The 12,785-nt window shown below is 55.1% G+C and overlaps 5 protein-coding genes across 5 annotated transcripts; 2 read left to right on the forward strand and 3 right to left on the reverse strand.

The window, feature by feature from the left end:
- Positions 1 to 186: 186 nt before the first annotated feature.
- Positions 187 to 1,948, reverse strand: DSM5745_04452 (uncharacterized protein; the record flags this gene model as incomplete). The annotated part of the gene is made up of 2 exons (XM_026746468.1): positions 187 to 1,870; positions 1,917 to 1,948. The coding sequence occupies 2 exons, from the start codon at positions 1,946 to 1,948 to the stop codon at positions 187 to 189; spliced, it is 1,716 nt and encodes a 571-aa protein (XP_026605464.1).
- A 534-nt stretch (positions 1,949 to 2,482) lies between these two features.
- Positions 2,483 to 3,112, forward strand: DSM5745_04453 (uncharacterized protein; the record flags this gene model as incomplete). Its single annotated transcript, XM_026746469.1, has 1 exon — positions 2,483 to 3,112. The coding sequence occupies one exon, from the start codon at positions 2,483 to 2,485 to the stop codon at positions 3,110 to 3,112; it is 630 nt and encodes a 209-aa protein (XP_026605465.1).
- A 50-nt stretch (positions 3,113 to 3,162) lies between these two features.
- Positions 3,163 to 5,091, reverse strand: DSM5745_04454 (uncharacterized protein; the record flags this gene model as incomplete). The annotated part of the gene is made up of 2 exons (XM_026746470.1): positions 3,163 to 4,471; positions 4,538 to 5,091. 2 exons carry the CDS (start codon positions 5,089 to 5,091, stop codon positions 3,163 to 3,165), a joined length of 1,863 nt encoding a protein of 620 aa, XP_026605466.1.
- A 737-nt stretch (positions 5,092 to 5,828) lies between these two features.
- On the forward strand, positions 5,829 to 6,968 carry DSM5745_04455 (uncharacterized protein; the record flags this gene model as incomplete). The annotated part of the gene is made up of 1 exon (XM_026746471.1): positions 5,829 to 6,968. The coding sequence occupies one exon, from the start codon at positions 5,829 to 5,831 to the stop codon at positions 6,966 to 6,968; it is 1,140 nt and encodes a 379-aa protein (XP_026605467.1).
- Positions 6,969 to 7,060: 92 nt separating this feature from the next.
- Positions 7,061 to 12,371, reverse strand: DSM5745_04456 (uncharacterized protein; the record flags this gene model as incomplete). Its single annotated transcript, XM_026746472.1, has 6 exons — positions 7,061 to 8,456; positions 8,513 to 10,976; positions 11,043 to 11,113; positions 11,173 to 11,446; positions 11,505 to 11,802; positions 11,862 to 12,371. The coding sequence occupies 6 exons, from the start codon at positions 12,369 to 12,371 to the stop codon at positions 7,061 to 7,063; spliced, it is 5,013 nt and encodes a 1,670-aa protein (XP_026605468.1).
- Between the last annotated feature and the right edge of the window lie 414 nt (positions 12,372 to 12,785).

Below are 12,785 nucleotides of genomic sequence, written 5' to 3' on the forward strand. Positions count from 1 at the left end.
TCGCCAATCAATTGACGTAGGGCATAAGGACTGGTGTTTGATGATTACCAGACTCGATAGTTGCGGTAAATCAAGAAGAATGGATGGAGGTTTGTTACACTCCTCGAAAAATGTCTATGAGCGTTGGTGCAACCTTCTCGTGCTTGGTAACCTGTAACCTTTATATGTACCTTTACCGTCTAGATCTCATTCCCAATCCCTCCCCATCTCAAACAACGCTGCCGCCTTAAGCACCGCTTCATCATCCCACCTCTTACCAATAACCTGCATACCAATAGGCAACTTCTTCCCCTCACTCCCTCCATTCCCAAACCCACAAGGCACATTCATCGCCGGATGCCCCGTAACATTAAAAGCGCAAGTATTATAACTCAACCCCACCGCCGCCTTGACCCTCTCAGCAATATCCCCAAGCTCCGTACCCCCCTTCGTGCTCGGCGGGAACTCAAACGCAACGGTGGGCACAGTCGGCGTAATAAGCACATCGACATCGGCCAGGACAGCATTATACGCAGCGCGCAGCTCAAAGACTTTCCGGTGCGCTTTGAATTCCACCGCCGTCCCGAACGTCTCGCGGAGATAGTCCGTGCTGAAGATGAGGTTCATGATGGTTGGATTTCCGGCGGTCAGGTGGTCGAACATTTCCTGGGATGGAGGCCACTGCGTGTCGATGTGCTCGGGTAGGTAGGAGAGGTATCCCGGTGGACGCGATGCAAGGCCAAAGTCTGCTAGAGCGGTTCGTGCGGCGACGGTCCAGATTGCGGGGGCTTCGCGGTGCATGGGGACGGACACTTCGGTGACTTCTGCGCCGGCGGCTGTGAAATATTCTCTTGCGTTTTGGAGAACGGTATCTCGGACTTCGGGGGAGAGGCCGGGGAAGTCGAAGGCTTCTTTCAGGAGGCCGATTGTCATCACAGGCTTCGGGGATGATTTGTCCTTGGCTGTGCTGATGAAGTCGGCTAGGAGAGATGGGTAGTCCTTTACTTGGTCTGGCATGGGCGACTCGGGAGTCATCCGAGCATCGAGACCGTCGTAACCAGCCATGACCTGCAACATAACCGCAATGTCCTCAAGCTTCGTCGCCATCGGGCCAAGGTGGTCGATCATCGGTGTCAATGAAATGGCGCCCGTGTATGGAATAAGACCGTGTGTCGGCTTGAGACCGTAGATCCCGGTATACGCAGCAGGGAGGCGAATGGATCCGCCTTGGTCTCCTCCAACCGCAAGTTCAACCGTAGGAGAGCCATCGGTGGTGCCGTTGATCACTGCACCAGACTCCTCAAGAACGGCCTTCTTCCCTATCAACGCCGCGCACCCACTGCTGCTTCCGCCCGCCGTATGTCCCCGCGCCCAGGGATTATGAACTGACCCTGTAGCAGATGTAAAGGACACCGGGGCAGCGGAGTACGACTCGCAAACGGCCGTTCCCTTCAATGTAGCTCCAGCCAAAAGCAATCTGCAAACAACCGTCGCATCTATATTGGAGGGCTTATACTCCCCGTCCTTTGAGTGCAACCAGGCGGGTATACCAAGTGTCGTCGGTAGCCCAGCGACGGAGACATTATCTTTCACAACGACAGTTCGACCAGCTAGTAAAGAGCTAGTTGGGTTAGCGGCTGCTATGTCCGATACATGACTCCATGCATTAAGCGGGTTCTCCGCTTCGCGCAGTTTTCGGAATTCTCGCGGCGTTGTTGTAGGGACGGGTGCAAGGTCCGGGTGAAGGAAATCGGTTGTGTCTTTGAGGCTCCTGTGGAGGGCTTCAGCGGATTGAAGGAGGAGCAGGTATGCGTCTTCCTGGGCGCCCGGTTCAATTTTGATGTTGTATTGCGCAGCAACTTTTTCCTGATCTTGCGCCGTAACTGGGGACCTGGAATGTCAGCGTGGCTTAGTTATATATTTTGGCCGGTCCTTACTTGAAGTCCGGTGGAAGGGCTAGAGTGGACATTCGACCCAACTTAATCTAATCAGGGGTTACAATATGGGTATAAATCCTTAATGAAGGGATTTAGAGAGAATGGTACTTCGTTGACTATATACATACTAAGAAGATTGGGGTACTCCAAATGATAAGCGTCGACATTGTTCCTTATCTGAGGGGCATCCCGAATCTCGGGCGAGTGCACATGTGGGCTGATAAGAGGGGAGGTAGATATGAATTGGCCCTTGACGCTGATTCGCAAGAGCCTGGCCGGATGCCAGGGCTGAGGGCGCACCTTCCCCGAATGCTGTTTCCTATCATACCCCGAGTCGAGAAGGAAGGTGCGATGGAGACGGTCGTTCTTTCCTCACCAATCCCAAGTGCTTGTCACTATGCACATGAGTCAGCAAAGATACATAACCCTCCATACCCGCCCCTTACTCCGCGGATCAGGCTAGACCATCTGTCGATCGGCCATCTTTCGTCAACGCATTTTGTCGAGTTACATACCATGCGGTACAAGCCTCACTGTTAAACCACGCCGCTCACAAACACCAAGCCATGAGTACCAGGGAGAGCTCTTGGACGCAGAGATTGCGGAAATTTGTATTGGCTACAAATAAGGCTGCGGCTCAAGAGGAACACGTGGAACCCCGCGAGTCCGCACCCGCATTCGCCAGCTCCCGGGGAGCCTCATCATCACCCACGGCTCAAGAAACTCAAACATCCGTTATGAAAAAGGGAAAGGTGGCCTTCATATCTGGCCCTATCGACACCGGCCCAGATAAAGCCTACTTCCACACCCACTACGTACAGCCCATCAACGACGCCATCGCCGCAGGACATGACTTTGTCATCGGACCAATCCTCTCAGGCGTCGACGCCGATGCTCTCGAATATCTTCTGAATTATCATATTACGCCCTCACGGATAACAATCTTCATGACAATCGGCGAAGACAATGCCTGGGGTAAGCATTTCCGAGAAAAGGGGGTCAACGTGCATGTCCTTGAGGATCGGCTCGCCACAACGCAGAATCGCGATGCGGCAATGACGGCTGCGAGTGACTATGACATCCTAAGGTGGAGGACAGATGAAGAAGCGAAGGAGTTTTATGGGCCGTTGTATCGGCCTGGACGGGTGACGAACACGGAGAGGAATTGGAGGAGACGGAGGGGGTTGGAGGGATGACATCCTACGGAGTATACCATTACAAGTACCTAAGCCAAAACATGTATATACTAGAAGCCGCGAAACAATGACCAAGCCTCGGCCTCAACATCCGGATAACACTCATACCTCCCCTCCCCCTCTCCCCCGAATTCCTCCCACCCAACACCCTTCCAAACCCTCAACACCCCCTGCGGATCAACCTCCCTCTTAATCCGCAGTAACCGGTCATAGTTCTCCTGTCCCCAGAAAGCATTGACATGGTCCGGCTCCCACGGATCCGCCTCATTCATGTACACCGCACTATCCGGCGCGAACTCACGCAGCGGCTGCATAGCGTCGTGCGCATTCTGCGCGATCTTCGTCACAAGCCCGGGGTCCGTTATCGTCCCGTCGTACGACCGGAAGTGCAATGCCTGCCAGATACCATCCCGCCAGTGCGGCGATATGCTCGCATACCCGGGCCCATCTTCCTTGTCGCTCTCCGGCATGTTCTCTGAGTAAAGCGTCGGCATGGTGAGACAGAGGACGAGGATCTGCGTCGACGGCTCAAGCGGTCGTTGGGTGCTCTGCAAAAAGTCTGTAAGAATAGACGAGAGATTCGCCTGCTTCTCCTCCGCAAAGGATTCCTTCCTCAGAATTCGACTCGAAAGAGCCCACGCCGATCCCGGCGCGATACCCAGGTTCTCAATGGCAACGAACCCATCCAACCCCTCCTTAAAGCTATCCGTGCTCTTGATACTCACAATACCGAGATTAAATAGCGTCGCAAAATCTGACAGCGGCTTCATGGACTCTTTCGCCTCCCCATGATCCAACAGCGCCGTCCCAAGGAACAGATTCGTAAACAGCGGAAACGCATTGATGTACCCACCCCACCCCTCCCCCGCCCACTTCTCGGCATTCTCAACAAGCACCTCCATGAGTCTCGCCTGCGCGATCGGTCCAATGTTCGTGAATGTCATAGTGACAAACTGCATCGTCTTCTTCGGGTGGACTTTGGACGTCATCTCCGTGATGACCGCGAAATTTCCACCCCCGCCACCGCGTAGCGCAAAGAACAGATCCTGATTCTGACACCGGTTCGCCGTGATGTGTGTACCGTTGGGAAGGACGGCGCGCAGCTGCAGCACGTTGTCGACGCCCAGTCCCAGCTCGTTGGTGAGGACGCTGTGTCCGCCGCCGGTGATCCACCCCCCTGCTGCGCCGACGGTGTAGGAGCTTCCGCCGACGATGCGATATCCTCGTTCCTCGACGAAGTCGTAGATCGAGCCGAATTGCTGGCCGGCGCCGAATGTGATTGCGGGGCCGGCGGGGGCGGCGCAGTTGTCTGGGGAGAACGTCTCGTCGAGATCGATTGGGGGCTGAAGGTTGTGCATCCTGCTCATGTCTGAGCGTTAGATACGCCGAGTAACAGCAGAAGATATGGTTTGAGCAGAGGCCTACCACAGCGCAAGCGAGTCCGGAGCCGAACTCCGCCCCATATAATCATGCCCTGTATTCTTCACCACAAGGCGCACATTATACCGACTCGCAAACTCCATCGTCCGCTGCACATCCTCAACAGAGCGTACATCGACATAAAGACTCGGTACACTCCCCTGCTTACACTCCTTCAGCACCGGCGTGAGAATATCAGGCCGGATCGCGCCAAATGTACAGCTCTCCCCGGTCCTCTGACACCCGCCCCACTGGCTATTCACGTACGATCCGAACTGCGATGTGCTGTATGTCAAGTCTCCGCCGCGTGTTTGCGCCTCAAGACACTCGGGTATATCTAGATTAGGCGATTCCGTTGCGGCGTCGTACCGCGCGTAGCAGGGGGCGAGCATGGGCTCGCCATAATGCAGGTTCCCGTTTACGCTGGCGTTGAGGGCGTCCCAGGCTGATGAGGGGATCGAGGCGATCGAGGCGCGTTTTATGAAGTTGGAACTAGGCGCTGCGAGAGTTTTGGTTCCCAATGCCGCGAGGGCTAGGAGGGTAAGATGGATTGACCCCATGCTGAGCTGCGCACTTTAGTATTCTCGCATCTCTTCGACCATGGCCGCGGGGAGCGGCGGTGGGTTTTATCCCTTGAAAATGCTAAGAGGTGCCGCGTGCGTGTCCCTGGAAAAAGGGAATATCTGATGGGTCAACCCTTGGCAAAGGGTAATTTGTCATTCTATCCCTCGTCGATCTCCCGGGTCCCGCGGAGTTTGGAAGGTAAACAGTTGATAGGTGCGATATATACGAGCCTTGGCGGGCTAGAGTGCAGACTATCGATCCCTTGCATGGGGAACCCAGGGGGCCAGTCTGAACCATCAATATAATTGGCCGACATAAGATCTATTTTCTGGCGTTGTCCACGGTAGCGAAGGAAGATGGGACTGACATGCCACAGCTCCAGATCTTGAGCTGTTTGTCACTGTCTCTAAAGATCATAATTCATTTGCTCGGAGTTTACTTTCAGGAATACTGTGCTCATATACCCTTTGCTACGTGAGAGCCAGAATTCTCCCAAGATAAATCAAGACTCCAGTTGGATCTCCATCAAACCTCAGGCTTTGGTAGCGAGCTTAGTCAACCAGTGACCCACGACAGCCTTGCTGCCTGAGGCACAGACCACCCCAGCAGTCAACACAACCGAACTGCACCATTCCACCTTCATCACCACCACCACCACCTTCTTCATCCAACCAAATCAAGCCCTCAATTCACCCAACATCCAGGAGAGCAAACCAATAACCAAAAAAAAAAGATGTACCCCCTCCCTCTCGCCCAAGGCAACCCCCAAACCCCCTCAGACGCCACCATCCAAAAATGGCTCGAGGGCGCCACAAACCCAGCCAGTCTCACATTCACGGACCGCCAAAAGCTCCTGCGGCGCCATCCATGGCCCGAATCAGACGCCCTCTGCAAGGAAACAACGGGCCTCTCCTTCGACCAGCTCACCGAGAAAGCCGCGCACAGTGACCCAGCCACCCTCACCTACGGCGAATCCTGGCTCCTGGCGCAGGGGACAAGCGGTGTGCTCGCAAACGGCGACAAGCAGATGCTCGACCGGGTGCGGTGGCCGGCTCCCGCGCGCGCGGCCTACGACGCCGCGCTGGAAGCGATCCTCAGCGAGACGGACCGGGCGGCGCGCGCGAATGCGCGAGTTGCGCTGGCGCGGCACCGCGATGGGTACTGGGGGAAGAGGAAGGAGATATCCGTTCAGGACCGGCGGAATGCGGAGTTTGTGAGTTCGTGGCCGTGGATGCATGAGGTTGAGGAGATGTTGGCGGCGGATGCGGAGGCGCGGTGGGGGTTTGTGTGTTTCCGGACGGCGTACGGGGATGATGCGCAGTGGGAGCATTTCAAGACGCAGTTTGCGAACGGCGCCGAGCTGAGTCTATCCATGCTGCAGAGCGCGCGGAGTGAGTTTTGGACTCCGGATGTGCTGCTGGGGAGGTGGGAGATTCAGTTTGTGGAGGATCGGGAGGCGCTGGAGGGCGCCGGGTTGCATCAGCTTTGTCTTCGTTTCCGGCGTATGCGCGAGGAAGGAAGGATCCGGGCTGGGCTGAGGAGGGATGTCTTCCTCTACGCAAATCAGGCTTCCATTCAGTCCTCGCTGGACCATTATCCCCTCCCCGACCGGGGCTTTGTTGTCGCCGGTGACCCCGAACATGAGCCAGGCAAGATTCCGACGTATTTGCATAACTTCAAGGGGAACGTTCGTGTTGCATTCACGGGCGTCTTTACTTGTTTCTACGCGAGGCTGATTCCGAGAGGTGATCCGGAGGATGATCCCAGTATGATTAGGGGCAATAGGCAGAGCTGGGATGTGGTCTTTCTGAAAGCGAGGATGAACCGTGAGGATAAGACTTACCCTCCAGCTTCCCAGAACAATCGGAACTGACGGTTGTCCTATGGATTTTATATTCTCATGTTATCTATGGTACGAAACTATAAGTGCCCTGGTATATATATATGTTCTCAATAGTGCGCGTCTCAATCGTCAGTGACCATATCGTCATCATCAAGACCGTCGCCTGCCTCCGGCCTCCAGATCGGAAAGTTTGTGGTGTTGACGACAAAACTGCTCTCCCGGCCAAGAGCAGCCAGGTTGTCATTAATGGAATCCAAAATACTCTGGGCCTCGGGGTGACCGTTTTGCAAAGCGTCTGTCCAAACCAAGACCATGGTCTGAAGCCGAAGCTCGGCCCATTGCTCAACGCGCTCCATGCGAGCGATAAGAACATTGTGGAGATACTCGTTCTGGCGGTTCCCAAGGTCAGGGAGGTCTGTCCCTGGGAAGAGAGTATTGATGCGCTCCGAGTATAGAGTCAATTCGTCGGCGATGATGTTAAAGGTCTCGGCCACAATGGGCTGGATGCCAGAGTTGAGGTAGTTGAAGGTGATGAACGCTTGGTTGATAACGGAGAGGGCTTCGGCGGCGCGAGCAACACTATCGGCCCGATTCCAGGTGTTGTAGCCATGCTCCTCCCATTTAGCGTCTGTCATCAGAGCCTTGCCTGCCCAGACGCGCTCCTTGTATGAATTCAGAGTTGCCTCTGTGTTGACGTTGCGTTCCGGGTGGTTGGTGGACCCGAAGGCCTCCCAGATACGGTCCATTGGACTTCCAGTGAGCCCGCTGCCAGGGTCCCAAGTACTGTAGTCTTGCTGGAAGAGGCTGTTTTCGTCAAAAAAGGTGCTTGGAGTAGGGTTTGTATCCGCCCAGCTGGCCACGTACACAGTGCCATCGGGATCAGTCACCCTGCCGGTGATGAGGAACTCTAGCACTCGCGGGAAATACTGGAGCTCCACCCCGTGCTCCGTCACGAAGAAAAGGGTCGGATCCGTGGAGTCATCTGTGATTGACAGGTCGTTGCAGTTGTACAAGTCGGCTCCTGCGTATCGTCCAGCGTCGGGGTTGGCTCTCAGCAAAGCCTCTCCGTTCTCACCGTTATAGTAAGTGAGCGATCTCATGGAGAATCTGCCACCGTTTCCGTCACGGGGGTTGAATGTTCTTGCCGCACCAATGGCGCGCTCCTCAAGGGACCGCTTGAGCGTCGCATACATGCTGCCATATTCATCGGAGTAGGGGTCTCCGGTGTCGGGGTCCAGGAGAAGGGTGGGATCGACCACAACGAGACCCTGAGGGTCCAAGCAACTCTCCTCGAATGGCTTGACTCCGCAACTAACCATGCCGCTCTCGTCGAAGAGCGGCAGTCCATTAAGACTGGGGACTTCTCGGTTTGCCGGTGGGGCATCGCCACCTCCAGGGTGCAGCACATTGATCTCCCCATCATCGCCAATCTGAGTAAGTTCAATGGCTTCCCAGCCGGGCAGATCACCCGTCAGGTCTACCTGATAGCCGGCAAACTCGTTGCTAAAGACAACAGAACTGTCTGATTTTATTCGCAGGAAACCCTCGACCCTCGACTGTAAAGAGGTCTGAACCTTGGAACAACGTGGAGGGTTGATTGGAAGCCATAAAACTCGATATTCATAGCTGCCCTGGCGGCAAGGGCTATGGCTAAGACGGTACCATGAGTGCTTGCATCCCGCTTGTCCTTGGCCCCGGTCCGTGCATCTGCCTTTGAGGTACTGAGCTTCCCTGAGAATGTACTACCGGGCACTGAGTTTGTGACTCCGCCAGAAGCGGCTCCTAGAGCAGACGGTTGGTTCAAACGGCTGGACTCGCGCAAGTCGTTACCCGCGACGAACCTTGCAGTAAAGTCTCCGTCCATGGCATAACCTGTACCAGATAGCCGCGCCTCGATATTGAGCTCCGGCCGCAGAGAGCAGATGCCCGGGTGACTGAAGCCGTAGGCAGAGATAGGGCTGTCCCAAAGGGGCTTGTTGTGCATACCCCCGTCGATGTTGATAGCACCGCGCGCGTTCACCTCTGCAAAGCCATTATACATGATGCGAGAGTCAAAATAACCATGCGCTTCTTCAATGTTGAATGTTGGCGCAATTGTGCCCACAAAGGAGAAGCCGAACTTGAGTTCCTCGGAGATGGTGCCGCCGAGCTTGACATCGAGGAAGCTCTCCTCACTGCACGAATCCGGACCTTTGGCTGCGACTAATGTGTTGCGGAAATCCTCACGGCTCAGGGTAAACTGGCCTGGGTGCTCATCCCTGCGCAGCTCGTCAAGCTTGTTCTTCCAGGCATCCTCGCTGGTACTCCAGAAGCGGGCATTGAGATCACGCTTCTTGACCGGATCCGCTTTCACGATTTCATTCCAGAAGTCTAATGTGTTCGAGTAGTCAATCCGGATATAGATGTCACCCGCATCCCTTTTGACACGGGAGAAGTCATAGCTCACATTTAGGTCATGGACAATAGGCGGCACAGCGAGCGATCGCTTGATATGGGGCGGCAAAGCCTGGTTCTGTGCCTCGCGCATGCTATGCGCTACGGCATATGTGCCTGGACCACAACCCTCAGGCATACGGAGAATGGTACCGTTGACCACACCATCACCAATCTCGCATTCTGCAGAGCTTTCGCTCATACACACAACTCGGACAGTGCTGATTCCAGACTCTGTGATGGCGTCACAATCCAGCACTTCTATACCACCGCTGTCTCTCCGCTGCAGATTTGAGACCGTGCCGGGGGGTCCGTCAATGACTACCAACCCAAAGGTCTGCTGGTTGGGCTCGTTGACAACCGGGTCAGAGTCAGCACCTAGGTTTTGCAAGTCAAAGTCCGGATAGTCCTGCTTCGGGGGCAGCGTAGGAAAGATCTTGTCCAGGTCGACAGGGAGATAGGGGCTGATGTTCTTCGGAGCGTTGCAGCACAATACTTTCTTTCGGCCGTTTTGGCCAAGGGCGCACCGGGTATGGCCCTCTCCAAAGGGATCAAGCATAAACTCGACGTCATTATCGTCACACTCATTGTCATCGCATGTGCCCTTGCCAACCCAGTGGCAGTTTTCAAAGGCACTCTCGCTCGGGCAACATATGGGAATGTTGAGACCTTTGCCCCAGAAATAAAGGTCCGGTTTATACTTGTGGGCGATCTGGGTGTAGCCGGTCGGACACAGGACATCCCACTCGTGGATCTTTCGGTATGGATTCCCGTTGACACAAGAGTCAATGAGTTGCGTGTAGGCAGTTGCCTTGCAGCACGCTGCCTGGAACCCAGGACGATAACAGTTGGTTGTCGCATGGCGAGAATGGAACAAAGTCATCTCGCCGGCATGGCATTGACCATGACAGGAGCGTCCTGACTCGCCGCCACGCCAGACACAGGACTCTGGCATTGCATCCACCGGGCAGCAGATCACTTTGGTCTTGTCGCCACTGCAGGTGTCCTTGAAAGACTTCGTGCCCGGGAAGGGGGCTAGCTCATAGCCGGCTGGACATTTTGGAAACATCTCACAATCCGTCATAACACATTTCTGCCCGTTGATGGAAGCCCAATGGCCTGCATCAGTGACGGTGGACTTTGCCACAAGGGTCTTGTAACTTCCTATGCTTCTCCCCAGGAGGCCTTCAAGAGCCGAGAAGTCATCATCGTCCTGGTCCACCGACCAGATCATGACACCGCCCAGTCCGACCTCATTGGCCCAGTCCATCTTCTGTTGGAAGGTTTTCTTATCGTCGAAGCTAACCCATTGATCTTCCTGGAAGACAATGTAGTTGACAGCGGCATCCTTGTCGTGAACAATATCCGGTTTGTCCTCCTTGATGATGTCCTGGATCTCAAAGTACGCCAGCGTCCCGGCATTGTCGGTGCAGGAGCCCTTGTTTGCGGCTCCGGCGAAGGGGCAGCCAGGTTTGGTGCAGCTGGTGTCTTCTACCTGGAATGAGCGACCGTAGAACCCAAGGCCGAGCACGACCTTCCCAGGCGGGACGTTATTTCGCCACAGAAGCTCAGCAGACTGTTTGATTTCGGTCAGATTGGTGTGTGCTGTAGCTTTCATTAGCTGGATCCAACACCGAGTCACAGAGAAGCCGTGTGGAATAAAGAGCATACCAAGCAGAACATTTCCAATCGGGTTGTCTTCATCCCAAACACCGTGCAGATCGTAGCTCATGAGATTCACCCTAATCCATGGTTAGGAGTCTTCCATGTCTCGAGGTCTTCCCGCGTAGGCGAATCTTACCAGTCGGCGTACTGCAGCATTCCGGGAACATCGAACCAACGGAGATACCAATACGAGGAAGGGATGGTGAACGTTAATCCGTAAGAGCCCCTCTCGGAACTGTCGAATGTCGCCCGGAGTGTTTTCAGCAGTTTAACATAGTTTTCCGTGTCCTCCTTCTTGCCGCCGCGGTCACCCGCGCCAGGGTACTCCCAGTCAATATCGACGCCGTCAAAGCCATAATGACGCATGAAATCGAGCAGGTTATCGGCAAACCTTTGACGGTTGGCCTCATCTGCGGGATAATGTTGGTGAGTGCGACGGAGGAAACCACGGGGACGGCATAGACATACTGGAAGCGATGTCGCTGAAGACCGGCTGGGTAGCAGTGTTGTTGTCCGAGAACGTCCAACCACCCAGGGAAATGAAAACCTCCAGGTCGCCATTGCCGGATTTCAGCGACCTCACGTCAGCGGTTTGCGTGAAAAGCTCCGCCGGCGTCGCGTCGTCCATTGTGGTCACCTCGAATGTGTCCGGATCGATGTACGCAAACGCAAAGTTGACATGCGTTAGACCGTCGACGGGAATCGCGGCGGGAGGGAAGCGATGGCAAGAGCTCCGGGCCATCCATGCCTCGTAGTAGCCAATAACCTGAATCGTGTTAGACGCTGTAGGATCGGAAACAGAGTGCAGAGTGGGTTTGGCCTTACGCGATGCTCAACGGACTTGGACGACTTGCCCGCCGGGACGGATGGGTGACCGCAGTTACTCTGACAGCCACTGGCAGGGCTGCAGAATTCATCGGTTGTGCCGCAGAATCCGTACTCCGAGCAGCAAACGTTCAATGGACACGTCTTGCCGGGGGGATTTGCAGTCTGCCCGCACTCGGCGGAAGCATCGCAGTTGGACACGCAGTCGGAACCGCAGTAGGTGGCTCCATAGCCGCATGTTCCGACATCACCTCCGAAGAACGAACCACAGCAGGCTCCATTCTGGCAGGGAATATCTTCAGTGCAGGAGTAAGGGTCAAGGTCCGCGCGACGGAGGAGCTGAGACACATTGTGATGCAAGTGTTCGAACGACGGTGGCTCATAGGCACGTCTTGCTACACGGCCCTGTCCATGAAGCACTGTAGTGTATATGCTCAAAAGGAAGATTGGAAGAAGGACGAGAAAAAGAGAAGCCACCGAGGACCGCGAAGCCCACCCGCGACTTTGCATTCTGGGGAAGGAGCGCTCTGCACCAGCGCCAATGTCGTACTTGGCAGAAAGAATTTGAAGGAACGAAGCACAACGGTCGACATGGCGAGAATCGAACCAACTTAAAGCTTTGAGAGCAACATCGGTTCTTACGGGGCCATCGATTGGCTAGGCATCGCGACAGTATTTTCTCTCTCGACGACCACCTACTATACCGTATACGATACCCATGAGAAAAAATCGGTAAACCAGGCCTTCGACCCTCAGCTCGACTGCCTGGTTCGCCAATCGCGCGAGGGCCCTTGAATGGGGGCACGAAGACGCCCCAGATTACTGAGATTAAATGCCGGGCGTTATCATCCTACCAATCGCCGGTATGCATGAAATAGCTTGTACCACACCCTCGGGACATCGCACTCCGTGTTCTACTTACAC

Source organism: Aspergillus mulundensis, assembly GCF_003369625.1.
Source record: "Aspergillus mulundensis strain DSM 5745 chromosome Unknown scaffold_3, whole genome shotgun sequence".
NCBI classification, from domain to species: Eukaryota; Fungi; Ascomycota; class Eurotiomycetes; order Eurotiales; family Aspergillaceae; genus Aspergillus; species Aspergillus mulundensis.